At 40.5% G+C, this 22,604-nt stretch overlaps 1 protein-coding gene across 6 annotated transcripts in view; it reads left to right on the top strand.

The window, feature by feature from the left end:
- Positions 1-22,604, top strand: part of MAGI3 (membrane associated guanylate kinase, WW and PDZ domain containing 3) — a 215,759-nt gene that overhangs the window by 127,692 nt on the left and 65,463 nt on the right. For all 6 annotated transcript variants that reach the window (XR_006103373.1, XM_042461840.1, XM_042461839.1 and 3 more), the window contains exons 7-9: positions 1,685-1,742; positions 18,812-18,906; positions 20,681-20,869. Coding sequence is in view for 5 of the 6 variants with exons in the window: in XM_042461840.1 (XP_042317774.1) it covers positions 1,685-1,742; positions 18,812-18,906; positions 20,681-20,869 (342 nt within the window). In the remaining variant the exon portion in view is untranslated. The remainder of the gene's footprint in view (positions 1-1,684; positions 1,743-18,811; positions 18,907-20,680; positions 20,870-22,604) is intronic.

Genomic DNA, 22,604 nt, shown 5'->3' with positions numbered 1-22,604 from the left:
GCTCTTTTTAAATAGTATTTTCTAATCTATTTTTCTCACAAACCTTTGGATTGGTTTACACAGTCTGTCTAGTTGTACATTTCAATGACATTCCAAGAAACTGACTTAAAAACATATTTCTTTGCGTATTTCCTTCTTGAACTCAGAACTAAGGAAAGTGGTGGCATCACTTCTGATTTCTGCTATTTCTAGTCTAAGAAAATCACCGTTGTAGTTCTACAGCTGGGGTGACTTAGCACTCTTCCTAGACTTACTCTTCCTAGACTTTTATCTGTAGGAGTATAAATGTTTTTCCTTCTGGCTATATGCCTACAAGGATCTCTGTTGACCATTTCTGTTATGTTTTTCTATACAAACATTCAGTATTTCAGTATAAAGACACATATAACATATTGGCTTGTGAGACATCATTAATAATTATTCATATACTTATGGTCACTGAAATCAGTGATGTGATAACAAGAGTCTTTTTTTTTCTAACTTGCTTGCTTGGGGGAGAAGGTCTCTAGATCCACATTAGTATGCTGAATCAAAGCCTGCATAACTCAAGCATATGGCACAGCTCGCCTGCCTTGACCTCAAAATATTACAGCCTATTGTACTAAGGTTGGATCCATGTCACTTGCCTTCCCCAGCAGTCCCCTGCTGAAAGAAATGTGTAGGGCACCTATTATGCATTATGGTTGTTTGTATTTTCATCACCAGCTTTTGGATCTTAAAATTATTTATTGATACTCATAAATGTCAGTCATGGACCCACCCTACTAGGGAACAGCTTGTGCATTTCCCAGTCTTCTGGATACCGCCTAAAGTAGATATTTTAGTACTATCCATGAAAGGTTATGCTGGGAGGCCTCAATGAGATACCCATCCTTACCCTTGAAGTGGTTGGTGAGGGTTTGCTGTTATATGCCTTCAAGTAGACTCCAATTTATGCTGAACCTATATTTGGCTTTTCTTAACATGATTTATCCAGAGAAGATTTACAATTATCTTTATCTTAAGCTGAAAGAGTGTGACTTGCCCAAGATCACCCAGTGGATTCACATGGCATAGTTGGGATTCTGTCCCTGGTCTCCCAGAGTTCTAGTCCAGCACTCAGACCACTGTACCACACTGGCTGGAATCTTGGGTTTCCCCCAATCTTTTGGCATTTCTGCATTGGCCTTCACACCTCACAGGTGGGAATGGTCCCTTGCACCTACCCCCTTCTTTTTCATACTACTCTCCGGCCTGGATTGCTCTTCTGAACATGATCCAAACTCAGCTACAGTCAAAAATGGAGTTTGAAACATAGGACAGGTTTTTTTTTAAAATGCTATCCTATGATACCTTATGCCCTTTCCTCATCTGAGAAATGCCTACAACACAGTTCACTCTTCCAGATGCCTCACTCAGACTTCCCCAAAAGAAGCCTTCACAGTGAGTACCAGTGTGCCCTTTCCAAAAGAAATGTGGAAAGAGGAGAGTTGTAGGAGCTTATTTAAATTTTCTTTCAGTTTGTATTGAGAATTTGTGAAAGAAAAGTTTGTTCTACTTGGTTTCCCATGCCATCTAAACTTTATACTTAGAATATAAGCATGCTAGAGACAAGATACTAATACAATCGCTGTAAACTGCCTTCAGCCCTGAAAGAAGGGCATATAAATATAAATAATAAGTGATATGCCTCTTCCAATTACAGAACTTCCTTATGGTTGGGAGAAAATAGAAGACCCTCAGTACGGAACATACTATGTTGAGTGAGTATTTTTGGACAACTGTTGCTTAATTTTATAACATAAACCATAGGAGAGCATTTCAGGACATGTAATAATTACAATTACTGTTTTGTTTAAATCATAGTTAGGAGGAGAGTGTTCCATTATAATCTAGAAAGCCATATTAACTATCTATATATATTCCAGAAGAGTCAGTAAGTTCTGCACAGATACTTTGCATATGTCTGTGTACTGTGTACTATAACCTGTTTTGGTGATCTTGGTGTGGAAGAACTTACCATAGTTCCATTGTCATGGACAGATCATTATCTGATCAAGTTTAGACTCACCGGGACACAGAACCTCTGCAGGGGTGGGGGCTGATTAGGATGGTCCACCCCAGGAGGCTGATGGATCTGGATGGTTTCCTGAGGACTCTTGGGCAGGGTTACCATTTCCCGTTTTTTCCTGGGACATTCTCAGATTGGAGGGTCCAAAAATATCCCAGCCCAGCTGGGCATTTTTGACCCTCCAATCTTGGATTCCTGCTTTGTTCCAGACCACATTTTGTCAGTCTCCAGTCAACTGGAGAAAATGTGGATGGAACAAGGTAGGAAGTCTCCTCCTCCTCCAAGATGGATTCGGTCCTATTTGCCACCTTGTCTCCTCCTGGGGCCTTGGCCCAAGGAGAACTAGCAAGGCGTCGCTGGGGCTGGGGCTGAAGAGGAAGCTAGGGCTACAGGTAGTGGAGCTGACCACCACTGAGAGCCTCCTGGACTGTGTCTTTGTGGAGGATGTGGTCATGGTCTGCCAGAAGACAACCCTCCTCATGAGTCCAGGGGCCCCCAGCAGGAAGAAAGAGATAAACTGGGGGATGGGCAGGGCGGCTCCCTTCCTTCCTTCCTTCCTTCCTCTCCCCACAGTAGGGAGGGTGTGGCCTCAGCTGCAGAGGAGTACAAACCAACACCAAAATGGAGGACCTTCCCCCTCAAAGGTAGAGGGGGTCTACTCAAGAGAAGGTACAAAACACTCCTAGAAATGTATTCTTCTTGGCCATGTCCAAAATGGGGGATGTTCTGAGAAGCATAAATTTATGTTAATGTTTTTGGCTTCTAGTTGATCATGTCTTCCATTTTTCTTCAATGTTCTACATTTGGCCTACATGTTGTCCTACATCTTTCCTCCATTTTGCCCCAGTTTTGGGGAAAAGAATAATGGCAACCCTATTTTTGGGGAGCTTCCTATGATCCTTGGCAGGCGATTCTTTTTAAGGTCTGGCCAACCCTTGGAATAGGAAAATGGTCAGAGCGGTGGACACAATTGCTCCTGAGTGTTCTCTCTTATGAAGTTGAGCCAAACCAGCTCCCTAGTTCTCTAGGGAGCTGATGGTGATGAAGCAAGTGAGACTAGAGCAATGCTGACGGAGTGAATCTGACAGAACATGGGTTAGAACATATTTGAAGGCCTACTCTGAAATTATTTTTTGCTCCCAGCATTGTATCTGCATGGAGCTGTCCAGCAGAGCTGTTCCGAGTGGTCAGAGGTTTTTACACACTCATCTTCAAGTAGAAAATGCTGACCACTTGGCGGCCCACTGCAAAGAATTTGCAGGGCACTTTGCAGATAACGTCACCTGCTCTGACTTGGATTCTGTAGTTGATACAGTGCCAGTGGATGTCCAGAGTTAATAGATATTTTTCAACTTGTGCAGCCTGATGATGTGGACAGGATCCTTGGAGAGGTGAAAGCCACCACATGTGTCTTAGGCCTTTGTCCTACTTGGCTGATTAAACAGTCCAGAGGGGGACTGGCTGAACAGGTGAAGGGGATAGTCAGTGCTTCCTTACAATAAAGCAGAGTTCCATCTTGCCTAAAGGAGGCAGTTCTGAGGCCTTTGTTAAAAAAAGCCATCCCTGAATCCTGCTATAGTGAATAATTATTGGCCATTGTACAACCTACTTTTTGGGCAAGATATTGGAACTGGCTTCCCAACTCTAGGTATTTCTGGATGAAACGGATCATCAAGTTCCATTTCATTTTGGTTTCAGGCCTGGATAAAGAACAGCAACAGTCTTGGTCACCTTGGTGGATGCAGGAAAGTGGGCAGGAGGAGTGTGTCCCTGTTAGTTCTGCTGGACCTCTCAGCAGGTTTTGATACCATCGACCATGGTATCCTTCTGGGCCGCCTCTCTGGGATTGGATTGGGAGGTACTGTTTTACAGTGTCTCCATTCCTTCCTGGAGGGGCGAACCCAGAAGATGGTGATAGGGGACTCTTGCTGAACCTCCTGGCCATTAAAACATTCTGTTTTAATGTACCCCTTTCTATGTTTTTAATTGTATTGTTCTTTTAATGTTGTGAGCTGCTCTGGGCCCCAGTTCTGGGGGAAAAGCAAGATACTACTACTACCACCACCACTACTGCTACACAACAGTGATATTTATTTATTTTATTTAAGTTTTAAGTACCTTGGTGCTGCATTTATCTATGTTTAAAAAATATAATGTCACACATTACTAACCTGAAATAGTTGCAAAACAATTGTTGTCAAGTAAGATATATGTTACTTTACTGGAGATCATATGGCACTTTCACTGCATCCTTGATCCAAAGCCACTGCTTCACAGCAAGTAACACAAACAAAGCAGGAGAAAGTATTGAGTTTACTGAGGCCATTCTTTCTCAGTACTGATGTTTAGATTTAAAATAGTCATCTGTGTTCTGGTAAACTGATTGTGAGCTTTGTACAGAAATGCTGACAATTTAATCCTGTCAAGATTAATATTTCTTCTTTCAGCTCTAGCTTGGCTTTCCCCTTGTATAAGACATACAGGCTGGAATTTTATGTCTATGCTTTTTCATATAAGAAGAAGAAGAAGTAAATGTGGCCACTTTTGTGTGCATACTTGGGAAGAATTTAAAATGGTGTGAGCAGCTTTTTGGTCCTCTGGGTATTTGGATTTCAACTCCCACCAGCCATATCTAGCATAGCTGTTGGTGAGGAATGATAGGAATTGTAGTCCAACAAAGCTGGAGGCCCACAGGTTCCCTAATCTTCTCTAAAACTTGGGCAGAAAACAAGAGGCTAGGAAAGAAGCAACTCCTACAGTTGTCTGACTGATGACTAATTTCAACAGCACTGGATAAGCACCTCTTGTGCTCTTCTTTTCTTCTTCAGGCTTCAGGCAATCTTTAGTTTTGAGACACAGCAGTTGCGGAGTTATAGTGCTTTTGTTTACTAGCCAAAATATTTTTCCTGGGTTTTCCTAGTCTTAGGTTTTCCTGAGCTGGACTGGGGTGATTACATGTACATTGTGGATGATGATATTCAGTGAGTAACTGGAAAAAATGTTTGAGGAAATTGCATCATTTTTTGTAGGACTGTGGCTGTCATTGATAGAAATAAGAAACAAAAAGTAAGCTGCTTTGTGAGGCACTTAATTTAAAACAAAACTGATGGAGAGTATAGTGTACTATGGATTCTATACCTCTGCTCCCTATACATACTATGTTCTACAGAATATTTTAAAGGTATCAGCAAAAGGAAAACATCCTGAAGCTTGCTGAGCACACTTTTAGTATTCTCCCCACCTACATTTTTATGTATTGTTCAAAAGTAAATAATCAAAATGTTGTGAAATTTTGCCCAAGCATTAGAGCAGTTTAGAGCAGGACATTCAGATGTCATTTGACTCATATCATCCCACACACCACAGGCATGTGAGGAAGACAGCTTGTTTTACATCACTAAGATCTCGAATGACCTTTTACAGGCCAAGGCTAATGGTCTTTACTCTGTTCTCATTCTTCTCGATTTGTCTGCAGCCTTCGACACTGTTGATCACTGTCTCCTAATTGACATACTCTCTGACCTTGGGTTCTCAGACTCTGTTCTCGACTGGTTTAGATCTTATTTGTCTGGCAGATCTTTTGCAGTAGTTGCAGGGGGTCAGACTTCTTCTCCTGTTCCCTTATCTGTTGGAGTTCCCCAGGGCTCTGTTCTGGGTCCCCTTCTGTTTTCTCTCTACACATTGTCCTTAGGAAAACTCATCAGCTCTTTTGGCTTTTCCTACCATCTGTATGCCGATGACACCCAGTTATTTCTTTCCACCCCTGACCTTTCTCCAAGGCTTGAACAGCAAGTCTCGTCTTGCCTCACAGCTGTCTCGCAGTGGATGCGCCATCGGCGTTTGAAGCTCAACATGTCCAAGACGGAGCTTCTTGTCTTTCCTCCTAAGCCCACCCTTCAACACTCCTTTTCTGTCTCTGTGGACAACATTTCCATTCAACCAGTCCAGCAAGCCTGCAGTCTTGGTTTTATCTTTGACTCTTCCCTGTCGTGTATCCCTCAGATCCAGACCACAGCCAAGGCTTGTAGATTCTTTTTGTACAATATCGCCAAAATCCGACCATATCTCTCCGCCTCTACTGCCAAGATCCTGGTCCATGCCCTAGTGATCTCACAACTGGATTACTGTAACGTCCTCCTGGCTGGGCTTCCTCTTTCTCACCTCCGTCCTTTAATCTCTGTCCAGCATTCAGCTGCACGCATTATCACTTCCACCCACCGCTCTGAACACATCTCTCCTGTGTTGGCATCCCTTCACTGGCTCCCTCTCCCTTTCCGCATTCAGTATAAGCTCCTGCTGTCGACATTCAAAGCCCTCCATGGACTGGCCCCTCCTTACTTATCAGACCTTCTTTCTCTTCACCTTCCCACCAGGGCCCTCTGTTCTGGTAGTCAAGGGTTCCTGTCTCAGCCCAGGATTTCCTCTGCCCCATCCCGGATTCGCCCCTTTTCACTTGCTGCCCCTCACTCCTGGAACCTTCTTCCCCCACAAGCAAGAGCCATCACTTCTTTAACCAGCTTCAAAACGGAGTTGAAAACCATCCTGTTCAGAGAAGCGTTCCCAGGCATTGCATAATTGTCGCTTACTATCTGATGTTCTTTGTTGCCTGTTTATCGAACCGTTTCCTGTATTACTATGTATTGTGTATGTATTATCCTACTTGAGAGTATATATTTTCCCTGGATGAAGATTAACCATCCATTATGAAGCCAAGCCCTCCCTCCAGTCCATCTGCCTTGGTCCAGGCCTCGGAGGTAGAGAGGAACTGCTGGACCTCTTACCCTTTCCCTCCACCACTCCCTTCTCCTTCTGTGTCTTGTCTTTTTAGATTGTAAGCCTGAAGGCAGGGAACCGTCTAACTAAAAAGATTGCATGTACAGCGCTGTGTAAATTTACAGCGCTTCATAAATAAAGGTTAATAATAATAATAATAATAATAATAATAATGAATTATTGAACTTGAAGCCCTTGGTGGAAGGGTGAGGTATAAATGGGAAGTAAGCATTGCCTGCTAATCTATACATTTGGCTCTTGCACAAGTAGTTAAGAAGGTAGTGATAACACCTATATAATATTCTCTGTATTTTACTGATGTAGCAGTGGGGTTTGTATTCTCAAATAGATGGCTGGGATAGTTTCATCATCAGTCAGTAGTTCTGTAAAATATATGCTGGGCCTTAAATGCCCTGGGGCAGGGGTTGGATCACAAGAATTCTACTGCCTTTAACTGGAGAGTATTGCTCTGATGTAATGCCTTCTAATAGTATTCATGTGTTTTATGTAATTAGATTTTTTATTAAGAAAACACATTGCTTGCTAAGGATACAAAGTAACATTAAAATACCTTTACTTGGAAGTATGTGGCTTTATTCCCAGACCGGCAGAGATCTGATAATTATCTGTAGTAAATTGGATAAATACTATATAACTATAGAGCTTAAAATCATTGCTAACCAGAACTATTCTATTATGAAACCAGAGATTTAATTATTGCTAGTGTTAATAAACCTGTCATCTTTATACAGTGGTGCTAAACTTTCCAGGAGTGTGAACATTCCCTGAGGTAAAGAAGAAATCTAGAGGTTAAAGTAATTACATGAGTACCTTGTGAACCTTTTTTTGATTCCAAGGAAATGAGTAGTTTAGAAAAGCTATAGTTATGAATGGGACCAAAACCCAGTGTGTGCAACACATGATTTCTGACACTGATGTGATTAGTGAGGCTGTGGTTGGATCATGTGAATTTAAAAGTTCATTGTGGTTATACAACATTCCTACCGCAGGGAAATGCTTGAAAGATAAAACTGGAGTTTCTGAGTTCAGACTCCTAAATCACAGAATTAATCTCTCTCTGACATTTTGTGTTCTTGTTGTTTAGCTGGTATAACATAATAGTTAAGAACTGATGATCAGTAAGAAAGTTCCTAGAATCTTCACTCTATCATAAATTCACTGTGTTGCTTTAGGAATACCTTTCACCCTCCATACTAATATTTGATATTTGGCAGTGTCTGTATCCTTAGCAATATCAAAGGTTTGTTGTAGGAGTTTCAAAGTAATGCTTTGAACACCAAGTGTTAAATCATAGCCATAAATAATTATTTTAATAGATCGATTAATATGGGATTACAAAAATAGACAGTGAATTTGTAATGTGTTAAACTCAACAGATATCACTATTAGACTTTGATGCATAAAGCATGAAAGCTGTCTGTTGTCAGAGGCTGCACAAATTTTTAAGAAAGCATACTGAACAGGTAGGATTGCTTGTCTGGACCTTTGTCCATCTTGGGAAAAAGTCAAGCCTCATTTCAAAAATACAAACTGAAGTTGTACTCCAGTGTCTCCCCCCCCCCCCCCCCCCATTCCTGCTAGCAAGGAAATGGTTCCATTTTTGCGAGCAATCAGTGCTTAACTTTCTTCTTTACATTCACTGAATGGAGACCTGTCCATTGTGAGGTATACCCCTCATTGTAAGGTACTGTGCAACTGCCAGAGAGGTTTAGCAACCCATCTAGATTTGAAAGAGGGTAAATACCTATATTTAATTGTCTTTTGTCTTGTGTATGCAGCCCGTGGATCTCTACTGCCCAGACCACTTAAGAGTTATCATCAGTACCTAAAAATCTACTCTGTCCTTTAGAAGCACATAGGTTTTTTTTAACTCTCCATAGAACACCATTGACGTCAGAGGACGTTCCCCTCACTTTTAGGAGAGAAACCCCAATTTAAAGACAGTCTCTGTCTGAGACATGCTTCCCTGTGCTGCTCCAATCTCCAGTTATCTTCTTCACATTGGAGGATCAGAAAATCCATGTACAGTTGGCCCTTCTTATACACGGATTTTTTATACACGGATTCAAGCATACACGGTTTGAAAATGTTCCAAAAAAGTATAAATTTACCTTGATGTTCCATTTTTTATTAGGGACACCATTTTACTATGTCATTATATTTAATGGGACTTGAGCATACACGGATTTTGTTATACACGGGGGATCTTGGAACCAAACCCCAGCATATAACAAGGATCCACTGTATGTGATTTAGTCTGTAGCTCCTTAAGCTTAGTTGCACGCCTCTAGCCTGTCTTAGGCCTGTTACAGACTGCCAAAATAAAGCTGCTTCGGGTCTCTTTGAAGGTATGCTGTTTAAATGATGCATGCATCCTAAGAATCCGGAAGCTGCACCAAAGCTGCACTCCAGTGCTTAGGAATGGAGTGTGGCTTTGGCGTGACCTCCGGACTCTTAGGACCCATGCATCATTTAAACAGCATACCTCCAAAGAGACCCGAAGCAGCTTTATTTTGGCAGTCTGTAACAGGCCTTAGATTGGTCAAGAGTAGAATTGTAGCTTCCATGCTGTTTTCTCTGCTTTTACTTTGGAGAAAGAGCTTGCATTGAGTATAGTGTTATGCTGGTTTCTGCTGCTATATTTTTCTTAATTGTTTTTGCTGCAAATTCAGCTTGTTCTACCTCATTCTCATTTGGAGTCACTCTGGTTAATTGTCCATTTTTAATAATATTTTTAAAACTATAATGTCCTGCAGAGAGTAAGTGCATGGAGGATCTCCCCGCCCCCCATATACACACACCATAAAAACAATTTATTGTTAACAAATTGCAGAGACAGAGATTGTTGTTAACTGCCCCTGAATCAACCTCACCTCATGGTTACCCTGTGGATGAGACATCTCCAGGACCCCCTGCCCTGCTCTGCTCAGATCCTGCAGGCTCATGCCTGGAGCCTCTCTGTTTAAATCTAATCATCTGGTGTGTGGTCTTCCTCTATTTCTATTGCCCTCTACTTTTCTTAGCATCATTATCTTTCCCAGTGATTCATGCCTTCTCATGATGTGGCCAAAGTATGATAACCTCAGTTTAGTCATCCTAGTTTCCAGGGAGAGCTCGGGCTTAATCTGTTCTAGAATCCATTCGTTTGTCTTCTTGGCCATCCGTGATGTTCTCAGCACTCTTTTCCAACACCACATCTCAAATGACTTTCTTTTTATCAACTTTCTTCACTGTTCAGCTCTCACATCCATATATTGTGATATGGAATACAGTGGCTTGAACAATCCTCACTTTGGTGTTCCCAGTTACATCTTTACGCTTAAGGATCCTGTCTAGTTTCTTCATAGCAGCCCTTCCCATTCCTATTCTTCTTGTTTCTTGGCTAAAGTTTGTTTTGATCAAAATTTGATCCAAGATAATGTCCGGGATTGCTGCCAACAATCTCTGATTTATGCTGATAACCAAGCCTTCAGCCAACACGTGCAAGCAAAACAAACCTTGTGGAGAAGCAGTCTAAGAGCAGGCCGAGGAAGCAAGCCGATGTCAGGGTTCCAGAAAGTCAAGCGTACCGAAAGACGAGCCGAAGTCAGGAAGCCAGAAAGCAGCATGGTCAAAACAGTCCAAGGTCACAATAGCCAAGAGATAACAGAGGTCCGGTCCGAGGTCAAGATAACAAGGTAGCAAGGTAACAAGATGTCAGGAGCTAGAGCGACAGCAATCACACCAAGGGCTCATGCAATAAACTCTAGCAACAAACTCAAGCCTCTCTCCCACTTAAATCAGGGAAACTCTCCCTCGAGCCACCTGAGGCTGGTTTGCTGATTGTCTTTCTGCAATCCTCCTGGATCTGCACCTGCAAGCACTCTCGGCCCTTCTCTCTTGATAAGAAGGCACCTGCAGGCACGCCTTGTCTCCAGAGTCACCACTAGGCTGTGGCACCATAGGAGGCCTTTCCTCAGCACTAGGACCTGGTTGGACCTCCTGCTCTGGGGCTGGGGAAGCACAGCTGGGACCTGGCAGAGCAGAACTAACACCTGGCGTAGCCTCAATCAGCCCTTGCTCTGGAGGAGGCTCATCCTCCTCCTCATCCTCTGAGAGATCATCTTGGCTGGCCATGACATATAAGAGAATTCCTTGACTACCGTATATACTGTACTATAAATCAACTTCATATACAAATCAAGGATAGGTTTGGGAGCCAAAATTATCATTTTTGATGTGACCCATGGATAAGTCGAGGGTAAACCCTAGGGGAATGTAACAAAGGATATAAAGGATGAAGAAAAAGGAAACAATGCCACAGAATTTACAAAATTCCATCAAGCATAACTGTGCTTACCCCAAAGACTGGATGGATGAGGAGGGAGCTATAGTGAATTGTGGCTATGCAAGGTGTGGGGGAGTTGACCAGGCACATGCTGGGCTAAGAAAATGCACACAAGTCAAAAAGGATGAAAAGTCAAAGCAAAGAAAATGGCAACCACATTTGCAGTGATTGTAGCCGTTAACTTTAATGTGATAACTCAGAAAAGCTGACACATATACACAAAGATCTTATTTAGATTTCTCAAAGCCTGATTCCTCTCAATTCTCCTTTGAAGGGAAGTACCACAGAGCAGTGACTGCCACCACTGTCCTGCCCAGCCATTCAAAAATGTCAGAAGCAGTCTGCAGTAGAGAGTAGAGGGGTTCAGTGCCTACTTTAGGTGTTCCTGGGACAGACTCTCGTGTTTCACAACTCTATTCAGAGAATGGGATGGTTCCTTTTTTTGTGAGAGTTAAAGTACAGTACTAACATTGATCTGTGAATAAGTCCACCAAGATTTTTTTACTAAAATTACTATACTTGCACATGAATATAGCTAGTATTTCAATTTCCTTGTTATCGAAGATGAATTCTTGTAGATCTTCCATGTTCTTTATGTTTGTTTTCTTAATGTTCAGCATTAACCCTACCTTGGTACTTTCCTCCTTGACTTTCTTCAATAATTGTTTCAGAGACAGAGATTCTTGGTATTTTAATCTGAATATTAAAAGTATCCCTGTATGGCAACCACACTTAGTTACAATGTTAATTGCACAGGAAGGTAAAGTACAGTCTGCCCTTGCCTTACATGGGAGATCCGTTCTGGACACACACACACATCGGTGTAAGGCAAAAATTGTGTATGTTCAAGCCCCATTACATATAATGGGGCTTGTGCATGCTGAGCGGCTCCAACCTCCTGGCAGCTTCCGCATAAGCTGGAAGCTGCCTATAACGAGCCTGCGTATGGCGTGGGCTCACTGTACTGCCAAAATGATAATTGTTTATTTTGTGTACATCTAAAAGCCAGCTTGATGTGGTGGTTTGAGCATTGGTCTAAGACTCTGGGGACCAGGGTTCCCTGCTTGGCCATAGAAACTCAGTGGGTGGCCTTGGATGTGTTGCATTCTTTCAGTCCTAAGAAATCCCATGATAGGTTCTCCTTAGCGTCGCCATAAGTCAGAAATCACTTGAAGGCACACAGCAACAGCAGAAGTAGCAGGAGCAACAACAACAGCTTTAATTGGATTGCCACCAACTGTCATTTTTGCACTTAATGGCCATATGACCCTTATGTTTACATTACCCCTCTATTCATGTCTGTATATGTACTTGCCCGCTGAGGTAATGTACGTACAATTTAGAATGCTAATACTCCAGAATTCTGAATTTCATAGAGACTACATACAGAAAATTCTCTTATCTCCCCCTTGTAAAGGCACATTTTCTGCATGCAAGTTCTTCTAGCCTTTCCAGTAGAGTTTCCTTTGAGATTAGGAATATTATTCAAATGTGAAATAATGGTTGAGTTTATAATATGAGAAAGAAAAGACATGATAACAGATAAAAGAGAGCAACAAAGAGATAGACTTCAAAGTGGTACTGTATTAGATTTATGTTAAACTTTAATAAAATGATGGCATTCTGTGATATTCTTCCAGTGAAAACTGCCTGAAGACATGATAATTTGGTTGTTGATTTTTATCAGTAAGAAAACCTGGAAAGATTTTTTTCCAAAATGCACTGAACTTTTAATCATTTTATTAAAGTTCTGCTTATTTTATTTTATTTTTGCTATTGATTTGCACTCTTCCTGATGATGGCAATTTAGATCACTTATACAAATACTGTAACTATTTTTATTGATAATGATTGAAATGCATAAGAATTAAAAGTGGAGGAAACTTTGAAAAGAATCAAAAGCTTTGATTCTGCATTGCTGCAGTAATCATTTGACTATCACTGAAGATTTTGGAAGTTACTTAGCTAAGAATCAGTATTCATATATTCACAGCTAGCTTGGACTCATGTTGGAGAGCACTTTGGTAAGATGACATGCATGCTCTTATAGGAAGTTCTATCTTTCATAATAACAATTTTGGAATTCTATTTGGAATTTGGAATGTTTGGTGTGCTATCCTTGGAATAAAACCCACTGGGTCACACACTCCCAGTTTCAGGGGAAGGCAGTGGCAAACCTCCTCAGAACAAATTTCGCCAAGAAAACCCCATGATAGGTTCGCTTAGGATCTGCACAAGTCGGAAACAACTTGAAGGCACACAACAATCCATGGATAAAGGTTTCACTTTCAGATTAGGTACATGCCAGGAGTAAGTGACTTTGAAGCAGGCTCACTGTGCTGTGGTATTAATTACTAGAAGCAAATAAAGAAGGAAAGGAATAAGTAACAAGTATGTTTCTTGAGAATGGCTGCTACATTGACTTTGAGTTAATTGAATTTGACTTAAGAAATGCAAAGCTATCCTGAAGCCCAATGAGGGTTATTTAAATTTCAAATTTAAATAGAAAAAAATCTTAAATCCACTATAGCTGTGTTACCATTACAACCTAATACAAATAAGACACAGTAAAATGGCAAATTGAAAAGAATTAATCCAAAAGGTATGCAATAAAAGTCAGAGCACCAGTTAAAACATTTAGAAATCTAAATACTCTGGGAAGAGATAACCACCTTTTATGATATTATTATTATTATTTATTTATTTATTTATTTATTTATATACACAGCACTGTACATATAAACAATAAAATTGATAAAAATGAAACCTGCCAATGGTGTACATTCTACAAAATACATATAAAACAATAGATAATAATACAGGATAGAATTAGATAAAATAAGGAGGCAAGAGATTAAGAACATCAAGTATCAAATAAAATATCAGATGACAATCAGTTAAACAATCACACAATGCCTGGGAACGCTTTCCTGAACAATATAGTCTTCAACTCAGTTTTGAAACTGGTTAAAGTAGTGATGACCTGTGTTCTTGGGGGAAGGAGGTTCCAGGAGTGAGGGGCAGCAAGTGGAAAGTGACAAATCCAGGACGGGGCAGTGGAAATCCTAGGCTGGGACAGCAGACTTTGACTACCAGAACGGAGGGTACGAGTGGGAACATGAGGAGAAAGAAGTTCTGATAAAAAAGGAGGGGCCAGCCCATGCAGGGCTTTAAAATTCAACAACAGGAGCTTATACTGAACGTGGAAGGGGAAGGGAAGCCAGTGAAGGGATGATAATAGAAGACAAACATGGTCAAAGCGGCAAGTGGATGTAATAATGCGTACAGCTGAATGATGGACAGAAATCAATGGACGGGGGTGAGAGAGAGAAAGCCCTGCCAGAAGGAGGTTACAATAATCTAATCACAAGATCACCAGGGCATGGACCAGGGTCTTGGCAGTAGAGACTGAGAGAAATGGATTAGCAATATTGTAGAGAAAGAATCTACAAGCCTTGGCTGTGACCTGGATCTGGGGGATACACGACAAAGAAGAATCAAAAATAAAACCAAGACTACGGGCTTCCAGGACTGGTCGAATGGAAATGTCATCAACAGAAACAGAAAGGGAGCATTGAAGGGTAGACTTAGGTAGAAAAAGGAGAAGCTCTGTTTTGGACATATTGAGCTTCAAGCATCGATGCCACATCCATTGAGAGACAGCTGTAAGACAAAATGAAACTTGATGTTCAAGACTCGGAGAAAGGTCAGGGGTGGGAAGATACAGCTGAGTGTCATCGACATACAAATGATAGGAAAAGCCAAAAGAACTAATGAGTTTTCCTAGGGACAATGAGTAGAGAGAAAACAAAAGGGGACCCAAAACATAGCCTTGGGGAACTCCAACAGATAACTGAACAGAAGACAAAGCTTGACCACCTGTGACCACTGAAAAAGATCTATCTGACAAATAAGATCTAAACCAGTCAAGAACAGAGTCCGAAAACCCAAGGTCAGAAAGTATATAAACTAGAAGACAGTGATCAATGGTGTCAAAGGCCACAGACAAATCAAGCAGAATGAGAACAAAGACCATTAGCCTTGGCCCATAAAAGATCATCCAAGATCTTAGTGAGAGCTGTCTCTGTAGAATGCCGTGAGCGGAAACTGGACTGAAAGGAATAGAGAATGGAGTTGGCTTCAAGAAACTCAAGAGAGCGAGAGTAAACGACCTGTTCCAAAACCTTAGAAAGAAAAGGAAGAAGAGAAATCAGACGATAGCTAGACAAAGAAGGGTCAAGAGAAGTTTTTTGCAGAATAGGGGAAACTAAAGCATGTTTAAAGACCATAGGAAAAGAACTCGTAGAGAGAGAGAGAGATATTATAAAGATATAGAGAAGCGAGGGCAGAAAAGAGGGAGCTATAGAAATTAGAAGACGAGTAGGAATTGGATCAAGAGAACAAGTTGCAGGTTTGGAAGAGTTCAGCAGTGTAGAGAATTTATCCAAAGAAACAGGAGGAAACACAGAATTTTTTTTAGGTGAGAGTGATGGAAGATTAGTAGTATAAGAAAAATCGGGAGGGACTATCTCAGAGTGAATAGAAGTAATCAAGGTGAAATAGTTAGCGAAATCATTAGAAGAGAATGATGAAGAGACAGGAAGAGAGGGAGGTTTTAGCAAAGTGTTGAAGGTGGAGAACAAACGTTGTGGGTGCCTCTCATTGGCACAGATCAATGATTTATAATAATTCTGTTTTGCCATGGACAGGGCGCGTGAAAAGGAAGAAAGAATAAATTTGTAATGAATAAAATTAGCCCACTCCCTGGACTTTTTCCAAAGGCGTTCAGCTGCTCGAGAGCAGAACCTGAGAAACCTAACAATGGGGTTAAGCCAGGGCTGAGGCCTAGTCATAGAGGAAGACGTGCGTCCAGAGACAGGGGCAAAGCTTTCAAGAGTTGAAGAAAGAGTGGAGTTAAATAAAGACATTGCTGAATCAGCAGAGTCCCCAAGATACCAATGGAAATTGCTGTTCTGTAGTATATTGTTGTACTGGAAAGCAGTGGTATAATGGCACCTTTAAATATAAATAAATGTGTAGGTGGTCATCAATAATTCTCATAGCCATATTCCCAAAAGGTTCAAAAACACAAAGAGCTATATTGATCCATATCTGTTATAATAAATAATACATACAAGCTTTATTTATACCCCGCTTTTCTGTCAAGGACAATTGAAGTGGCTTACAGTTAAAAATCCATATGATACATACATAGTAAACCATTATTCCCTCCTTTCCCTTAAAACATCAACTAAACACAATAACAGTTAAAACTATACATTGAAATAATCAAAGTGGGTTGAATGGGGTTTCAAAAAGTTCACACTCAATTTAGCAGCCGGGTATGCTATTCAGGAAAGACCTGCCAGAAGAGATCTGTCTTAACAGACTTTTTAAAGACATCCAAGGTGGTGATCTTGGATCTCCTCTGGCAGGCCATTCCATAATTTGGGAGCGGTTGAAGAAAAGGTCCTCTGGGTGGTTGCTGTCAACCTGGTTTTTATAAGCTGCAGTCGGTTCCCCCAGAGGACTTGAGTGTGTGGGGTGGATTATACGGAAGGAGGTGAGCCCGTAAATAGGTTGGACCCAAGCCATGCAGGGCTTTAAAAGTAATAACCAACACCTTATACTGCACCTGGAAACTAATAGGCAGCCAGTGAAGTGATTTTAAGATGGGTGTTATGTGGTCACTTCTAGATCTCCCAGTGATCAACCTGGGAAAGGAGGAAGAGGAGAAAGAAAAAGGAGGAAGAGAGGGGAAGAGGAGGAGAAGGAGGAGGAAGAAGAAGAAAAGGAGGGTGCACTTGTTCTTTCCAAAGGCTCTTCTCTCCTTGTGCTTCCCATATCAGATGGGGCTGTGGCTGTTTCAGCAGAGATGGCAGGCAGCTGAGGGCCGCCACCAGGCTGGGCCAGCAGCAGCAGGGCATGCTCCTCCACTCCTGGGGGTCACTCCCAGGCCACCCCCGCCTCATCTGCCTTCCCCCTCCTCCTCTTTCCTCCTCCGTCACACTGCTGCCACTCATCCTCCTTTTCTTCCTTCCTCCTCCTCATCCTTTTCTCTGTTCTTCCTCCTTTTCCTTCCTTCCTTCCTTCCTTCCCCACATCCTCCACTTTCCCCTCCTCCTCTTACGCCCCTCTGTCGCCCTGCTGCCACTCTCCCCCTTTTCTTCCTCCTCTGCCTCGTCTTCTCCGCTCTTCCTTGTTCTCCTCCTTCTCCTCCTCTGCTAATGCCACTTCCCTGCAGGCTTGCCATCCATGCATGCTCAAATCCATGGATGGCAAGTCCATGTATACAGAGGGCAGACTGTATATCCCACTGTGTATGATCTGGATGGCCAGTTGCTTGTGAGAAATAGGAAAGATGAGAAAAATTGTTGCTCACTTTATAGCTTTAGTAAAATTGCTGTGCTTGAATACCAGTGAATATTTGAGTCCTATTAAAGCATTCAAATACTACTTAATATTAACAGGAAAGAGGTAGGCACAAGTATGGCCCATTCTGCCCATTCCTCCTTCCCCACTTATTTCCTGTTTTTGATGTACTTGAGGACACGTGTCCAAAGTGGAGAGCCTATCTTATTTCCGGGGATTCTCTGCCTGTTGTAAACTGTGAAGGACCTTGAGTGGAACCACTCATCCCTCTTCACATATTGTAAAGCAATATATGATGACTCAATAGACTTTTTTGTTTTATATTAAGTTATTTTCCTGCATTCTTTTTGGATGGCTAGAAATAAATCGAGAGATTATGTTTTATATTTACCACTTCATCCTAAACAATTCACTCCATTTTAAAGTTGTCAGAAACAAAAGCAGACACAGCAAGATAGCTAATTGGTAAGGTAGCAAGGCTGAACCCATTCTGTTCTGACCCTCATGCTCACCTAGGTTGGTCCCAGGCTGGCACAAGGATGGGTGGGTGTTTACGCACCCATCCCAGTGCGAGTCTAGGGACTCACTACTGGCATGCACTCTACCTTTCTGCTGAGTTGCTCCTATTGAGAATCTTCCCATTACTGTATCTGATGCAGAAACGGGTATCTGGCTGAACCCACGTGCCCAGGCACTCTGTTTCTGAAACAGATGGGGTGATGGGGGCTTGTCAGTACGAGTGACAGCACAGAAAGGTAAGGAGTGTGCAAGGGCTGTTTACCCTAGGATGAGTTCAGATCCAGTGGTCTGTATCTGGTCTGCCAGAATCCAGCCCAATCCTGGCCCCAAGGTTTTGGCTTGTGTCATCCAAACAGGAAGATGTGAGACTGAGGGAACACAGGTTTTCTAGTCTCTGTGGACAGCCCCTAGGTTGATGTTCAATTTCTAAACTATTCATTACGTAGTAGAAAGTCAATGAGAACGATTAATTAAAATAAATAAATAAAAGGAGTCATTGTGCATTAGCATACCATAAGTAAATGGTCCTTTGGTAATATTGCTTGTTCTTCAGTTACAACTTCCCTGTCTTTAACTAAACCGTGAGTGTAAATTCAGTCCTTGCATCTCCTCATATTTGAATTATTTGGACAATTTATTGCAGTTTGCTTCTCTAATGATACTTTGGCTCTTCACATTCAAATGAAGGGAAGCACCTAATTTCTGGCAAAGAAACTGAGTTTTTTAAACAGTTCTTTTTCACTTTGCAGTCATATTAACCAGAAAACCCAGTTTGAAAATCCAGTTTTGGAAGCTAAACGGAAAAAACAGCTAGGACAGACTGATGGTGGCCCTTCAAATTCAGGTATTGCATTCAATTATAACATTCAGTGGCTTTCTGCTAAAAGCTGTAATACAATAATGAAGAACTACATACTGAATATAGTCATGTCTTTTAATGCTAACTTTTCTTGTTTAATCTGTGCATATTACTGCAATATATCTGTTGATTACACAATCAATATTTTACTAGTTCCAAATCGTTGAGTATTAATTATGTAATCACACTAAAGAATGATCCATTTTTATTTTTTATAAATTGAAGTGTCTTATTCATATAGTAGACATTGTTAGTATAGGTAATATTTCATTATAATCTCTGGTAGGTAACAAATTGATAATCTACCAAGTTTTTACCTTTTACTGTAGTATGTGCAGTCTACTGCTAATATCAAGGTTTAGAGGTAGGTCTACGTTTGCTTTGGATTTCTAATCATTACTTCATGATATAGAAACTTTGATGATAGCAAAAGTCATTCCAATTTAGTAGCTCCTCCTGACAGATTTTCAGCCTAAACTCAGTCATGAGTTGTATGCAGAAATCTTATGGTGCATTTAAAAATCAAGCTAAATTATATTCTCACACAAAATTGGAGAAAACTTGCAGATTTACTAAACAGTTACATAATAAGGAAACTAGTATTCTTTGTTTAGAACCACAATGGTGTGTTGTGTATGAAACAGCTGCAATTGAAACTAATTGGTAGCCTTAAAGTTGCATAATCATCTTAAAGCAACGTAAAACCATTTGTTATAATCAGATTGAACACTACATAGTGTGGGTGGACAAGCATTGCTTTGGAGATCTAGATACAAGATGAAGATAAAGCAGAAGCAGCTGTGAGAGACTTCAGGACTTCTGTCTGCTGCCCAATTTTCTGCACAGCTTTTGAGTAGTGCTGTGCTGAAACTTTTGCTCAATATTCACCTTTTGGGGCAGTTTTTAGAGTGAGAAAGGGACGAGAAGATCTTCATTATATGTTGTTGTGTAGTAGAGATTTCTCATAAACTATATGGAAGTTGCCCAAGGATTTATTTATTTTTACACTGCAACATTTTTCAACTACTTGGTGCTCATTCAATAGCATCTTGGGTCTCTTCACACAGGTTTCCTTCTATGCAGCATTTCCTAGAATTCCCATGTGACTGTGGGTGTTTTTAAAATGTTGCAGTGTAGAAAAGGGCCCTTGGCAACTTTACACACTTAATAAGGTAAGTGTAACCCATCCAACAGAATTTCTCTGAAGTTCTTCCCGTGCTATTGAAGAAGCAGAAAAAACAATATCTCTCTTGCGGAAAGTGTGAATGAGGGCTGGATTCAGCATAGCACTCATTTTTCATAGGGAAAACCTAATCATGTTTAATAAACTCTAGTAGTTTTGTATTTGTGTTACCATGGAAGTTCAGAGTGTTGATTCTTAATTAAGGCTATCCTTTTGGCCAGAAAAAGGCAAATCCATGTTTAGTTTACTCTGTGTATCCAAATTACTAAATGCTCCTCAGTCAGAGAATGTTCTGTCTCCTATTCAATTCCAAATTGGGGCTCCCCATTAGTTGATTATGTCTTACTTGAAGTCTGTTATATGATGTATGATATATTATGTATTGTGAAATAAACTTTAATAAAAAAGAGAGAGAAAATAACAGTTTCAAGATTAAAAAAAACCCTATGGTAGTAAAGTTTTTCTTCTACATGTTTCCTTGCACTTTTTAATGATGCATTACTGCTATATTAAGTTACTCCAGCTGCATTGTCTATTATTGAATGAATGTATAGGGAACCTTTTGTTTGTTTGCAGGACCAGTGAAGTCTTTTTTCACTCGAGACCCATCCCAGTTGATAGGAGCACTCATACGGACATCACTGAAGAAAAGCACTATGGGATTTGGCTTCACAATAATTGGTGGAGACAGACCAGATGAGTTTCTACAGGTGAAGAATGTATTGAAAGATGGACCTGCTGCACAGGATGGCAAAATTGCACCAGGTTAGGTAGATTTTTTTCTTAATTTTTTCTTTGCTAATGGGACAAAATAAATAAATAGGTCTTAATAACAGGCATTCTGAAATAATATCTCATTTAGTTACTACATATAAAATTCTATAAAATGCACCACACATTAATCAGCAGCTGAGTATAAAAATGGCTGAGATCATCAAAATCTTGTATTTTTAGTGCTTGCAATGTTGAAGCCTCCTACTTCATATTTCACAGAACGAGTTAGTGGTGAAAGTGAAGATTGATTTAAGTAATGAATTTAAAAACCATTAATGTATTATGGTATTTCAAATACAGTATGGGTCTTCCTCCTGGGTACTAATTAAAAATATAGTTTTGACAAGATTAGCTAGCCAGTATAGCTGCTATTTTGTTGTCCTTTTTTGTACTGACTCATCTCAGTTCATCATCCAGACTTCCATGTCTATTCTGTATTCTTCTATATTGCTGTTTAATTTTAAAACCTGTTACATCCTAAAGCAGACATCCCTAACAGTGGTCCTTCCAGTGTTTTTTCCCCTAAAATTAGTTATCCCTAAGAATTATATAATATTCTAGATGTGTATAAATAATTCTACTTTATACCATTTTGACTATATTAGTTCATATTTTACAGCTATGCAACATCAAGATAGAGGAATGAGTTTTTATCCTGATACAGTCAATATGATTCACTGATTCATGCTGTAAACCTACCATTATTAAGCTAAGGTCCATAGCTTTTTGTGGATGTTTCGGGCTATAAGACCATGTTCTAGAAGACTTTATTCCTGACGTTTCACCAGCAGCTGTGGTTGCCATCTTCAGAGAAATTTCTTGTTTTACTTGATTTTACTTGTTTGACTTGATACAACAAAAGGTAGAAGGTCAGGCAGTCATTATATTAAAATACCAGTGTGTGTGTGTGTGTGTGTGTGTGTGTGTGAAAGGTGTTAGGAATACTTATAGCAGGTAACCTGCTGGGTTGATTAGCTTCATCTGAGCATTGATCTGGTACATACAACATCATCCACCATCCACTTAAGTGACTGTTTTAATGCTCTTTTCTGGCTTTTATTATTCTAGCTCTTTGGATTCCAGTTTAAGGCTAGGATAGGTCACAGATGCAGCTGATTCCTGAAGGAATTCTAAATATAATTTCTTGTTTCTTAGCCATGTATGACATAACACCAGGCTTTTGTGACATTCTTTGCTATTCTTGTGCTGTAGGAGTTATCATGTAGGACTTCCTTAATCATTTTTCTATGCCTTAAAATGTTTTACGGAATTCCTTGTTAATAAACATACATTAGATGACCAAAAGAACTAGTTGGCAATTTGTCTATTGTGTTATCGGGTAGATGTAGTCTTTTGGCGTCTTTATTTGTTCTGCTGTTACTTAAGTTACCAGAATGAAAGGTTCCTTTTCTTCTTAGCTAGCTTAGTCATGCTCAAGGCCCCATGAATTTATTGGATCTAAAATGATTCTGTGGGATATTGGTCACATGTAAAGAACCACATCTCCCAGTGAACTTTTATTCCATGTTTATGCATATAATAATACATGGAGGGAAAGGAGTATTAGAGGAAAGAAGAAAATATTTTTGATCTTTTGGGCAGAGAACAATTGAAAACAAAGCCACAATTCAATTAAAGAGCAGCCCAAAGTTTAAAGACAGACATATCAGAATTAAGATTGGAGTTTGAGCAATTTCAGCCACAGCCTAGTAATACAGTTCTGAAA

Source organism: Sceloporus undulatus, chromosome 4 (assembly GCF_019175285.1).
Source record: "Sceloporus undulatus isolate JIND9_A2432 ecotype Alabama chromosome 4, SceUnd_v1.1, whole genome shotgun sequence".
Classification (NCBI taxonomy): Eukaryota; Metazoa; Chordata; class Lepidosauria; order Squamata; family Phrynosomatidae; genus Sceloporus; species Sceloporus undulatus.
This window is presented reverse-complemented; position numbering and strand designations above follow the sequence as displayed.